Raw genomic sequence first — 3652 nt, forward strand, 5'->3', positions numbered from 1 at the left:
TTGTTTTAAAGACAATGTAGAAACTTGCAAGACAACCATTTAAATAATGCTGTCTTTTGAGTCACACATTATGCTAGTCATACTATTCAATAAAATAGGTCACAACGAAGTCTAAATGCGGTGTAAGGTCAAGACACACCAACGTCGTCAATAAAGGGGATGGTGGTCCGGATTAGGAGCCGCCAGCCACGGACGAGCAGGCGATGGCGGTCAGGGAACAGCACCGTAACCAGTGTATCGTTATAGTGGTTGTCGAGTCTGACTTCAACAAGTCCAATCAGAGTCCGCTGCTTATCTCTATTTCAAATCTTTACGATGTCATTGGATTCAAGCGAGAATGAGCAGTTTTTTTAACCCAATCTGATCAATCAGCAGCGAGTATGTCGCTTTTTTAAAAGGAAAAATGCCAATTCGGGACCGGTCCTAATAGTCTTTTCTAGTTTTGCTTGTATCTTTTGTTCTAGGACAATCATAACGACACAAGAGGATCAAATCAAAAACTGTCGATTTGATCGTTTTTTCTGGCTATATCTGAAACATCTAACTAACGCTTAACCCTTTAAGCCCGGTATTCTGTATTATACAGAATAAGTAATATGACAGTTGGAAGTGTGCTTACATACACGAATGGCGACAGAAATTCCCCGCATATGAGAGTTTGTATGGGGGGCATTTTATCATTGGGGCTCGGAGAGGGGGAGATAAACAGGCATAACCCCTCAGGTATATACCATACAGTATATAAATTGGCTGGAGGTGTCAAAATGCTATCTGCATCTCCACCCTCCACCACACACTGGTCCCCATCATTTCGCGAATATCGTCTACGATGACAGAGTGGATTGACCCGAAAGCGTTCCAGCGACTGTGGCGCTCTCTCACCAAGGCCGGATGGAAAGCAGGAGCGCCGTCAGGACTGGACTCGGAGCACACCTATGTGAAGCCAGGAGTGAAGGGTCGGCTTCCTACGGGCAAGGCTGGAGTGGAGTACTTCAAAGGTGCGTTTTATAAACTATAAATGTGAATCGCTCTTCGATAACATTGGCTGTACTAGGATCAAGGGCATTGTGGGCGTTCGAGAAGCAAGAGGGGCTGATACCATTTCCGCCCTCCCCATCTTGGAGCGCTATACACATCAGACGGCCGCCCAAGGGAAAGCGGGCTGCATATGCAGCCGCACAGAAGCAAATGTCCTCGCAATCCCGGTCTTCTCGTGCTGTGGAAAGCGCAATGGGGGCGGATACAGAACAAGGCGGTGCCGTGGAGATCACTATGGTGGACGATACAGAACAAGGCGATGCCGTGGAGAGCGCTGTGGTGGTGGATACAGAACAAGGCGGTGCCGTGGATGACACGATGGCGTCAGATACAGAACAAGCTGATGGTACTGTGGCGTCAGATATAGAGCAAGATGGCGACGTGAGTGGAACTGCGACGGTTCCTACACAACAAGGTCGTGGCATGGTCGCGAATAATACCACCAGTCTGGATGTGTTCGATTCCCCGCACTTTATCGATGCAATGAGAACGGAGAGACTGTTCGGACCTCTTGATGCGGACGATGTGAACATAGCTGAACATTACTTGGAACCTCGAGAAGATGTCGAGTCTGTCCGTGATCCTGTAGACACACCTGTGGATCTATCGGATTCATACGAAACCGAGGTGGAATCAGATGACGACTTTGAAGACGACAGCAACGAGTTCGGCCAAGATGATACTGCAATGCGCGCAATGGCTGCTTCAGGTCGGGAGATCTACGATCAAAACCACTGTGGTAAGTCTGTAGCGTTCAGAATACGCTGAGCTGCCTCTTTGTTTGGTTCTAACACTTTTTTTATTCTGAACAATCCGGAGTACAGGCGACCTGCAGATCGATGGAGCAGACGACTTATACAAAGGCACATGGGGGGCCCACCAGGTCTGCTGTAGCCTTCGCTAACTCGCCGTTGGGGATGTTTTTCTACTTTCTCCCCAAGAAACTGTGGTATCACATTGCGAAGGAATCCGATGCGTATCGTATCGAGTGTATACCAAGTGTAGCAGCCGCCCAACATGCGAAGCAGGTTCAAACTCACGCAAAGGACCCGACGAAAACAGTACAACCGCTAGAAACATTGGTGGATAAGATGACGAAGACGAGGTATCAAGGCTCACGAAGTTTTGCCCGTGATGGGTCTGCTGATAGCGCGGTCGTTGTGCCGTCACACGGATGGACTTGACCAGCACTGGCGGACCGAAGAAGATGGAGCGATACCCCGAGGAACATTCAGCAGATACATGTCTCGGGATCGCTTCAGTACCATCATGCGGTACCTCCATTTTCAGAGCTTTTCCGCGGTAGCTGCTTCGAATGACAAGGCTTGGAAGGTGCGACCGGTACTGCAAACACTGGAGAAGACGTTTGGTCGAGAGTATCGACTTGGGGCTCGCATTAGCTTCGACGAAGTCACTATTCCTTACCGAAGTAAGTTCAATCCGGTATACATCAAGGACAAGCCCCATAAATACGGGACGAAGGTGTACATGACCTGCTGTGCGGAATCAGGATATTGCTCTAGGTGCGTGTTCTGTACAATACAAATTAATTGCTCTGTGCCATACAGCATACGATGTGCTAGACATCTTATTCTGTTCGGTACAGAATGGCATGTTCCGTCGGATACAGAATTAGCTGACTATTGTTTTGCTGTTCTGTATGGTCCAGGATTGAAGTCTACATGGGTGCCTCGGCCGGGTCAAAGAACGCGCGGACTCCTGCAGAGCGGAAAGCAGCCAAGGCGAAGGCAAAGGGTGTCGCCCAGAAAGCTGTAATTCGCAACGTCTCCAAGGCTCTGGAAGGACAACAGCGGAAACGCGACTGGTGATTGCGGGTAACTTCTACTCTTCGTGCCCACTTGCGATTGCGCTGCTGGAAAATGGATATTACTATGTCGGTACGCATCGAAGTGATCGTCTCGGGTGGCCAATCGGATTCGCGTTTACGCAGAAAAACAGCCCATGTCGATGCCCCGTGGAACTTATTGAATCGCGCAGTCCAAAGATCACCCAGAACTGATAACCGTGTCCTGGATGGACTCGAAACTTGCGAATCTAATCGCTACCGGCTGTGCAACCACGACAACCATCGTCATCAGAAAGGAGAAGGGTTCTGCTGTATCTCAAGTGGTGCCGTGTCCTCAGTTACTTGCCGAATACCAAAGTGGCATGGGGGGCGTTGACCGCCACGACCAGCTAAGTCTCCAGAGATATTCAATCCAGCGATGTGTTGCCTTCAAGAAGTACTACCGGTAGCTTTTTCTCGGTTTCGTCGACATGGCCATTGTGGACGGCTTCGTCGTGCACAAGATAAAAATGCAGAAAGATGGAAAACCAGTACCAAGCCATGCAGAGTACATGCGTCGCTTGCATGTCGAGCTGTTAGCACTCGCCGCGGCAAGTTTGACCAGTAATAAGCAGGCAGAAGACTTCGCCTCCGTCCCACTGCCTCCACCTGAATACCACTTACAAGAACAAGAAAGAAAATACAAGGACAAGCGACGTCAGCACCTATGCAAGGTTTGTTCGGCTATGGCTTCATCAAAAATCAAAGGGTTTGAGAGCCGTTATTTCTGCGAGGCCTGCGAAGAACTCTATGACGGATACGTACCCC

At 49.3% G+C, this 3652-nt stretch overlaps 1 protein-coding gene across 1 annotated transcript in view; it reads left to right on the top strand.

Moving 5' to 3' along the window:
- Positions 1 to 3315: 3315 nt before the first annotated feature.
- The window catches only part of PPTG_22388 (hypothetical protein), a gene marked incomplete at both ends in the record, with an annotated part of 633 nt that continues 296 nt past the window's right edge, over positions 3316 to 3652 (top strand). Inside the window, one exon of the mRNA XM_008903798.1 lies at positions 3316 to 3558. Within this exon, the coding sequence (XP_008902046.1) occupies positions 3316 to 3558 (243 nt within the window). The remainder of the gene's footprint in view (positions 3559 to 3652) is intronic.

Source organism: Phytophthora parasitica (genome assembly GCF_000247585.1).
Source record: "Phytophthora parasitica INRA-310 unplaced genomic scaffold supercont2.16, whole genome shotgun sequence".
NCBI classification, from domain to species: Eukaryota; Oomycota; class Peronosporomycetes; order Peronosporales; family Peronosporaceae; genus Phytophthora; species Phytophthora nicotianae.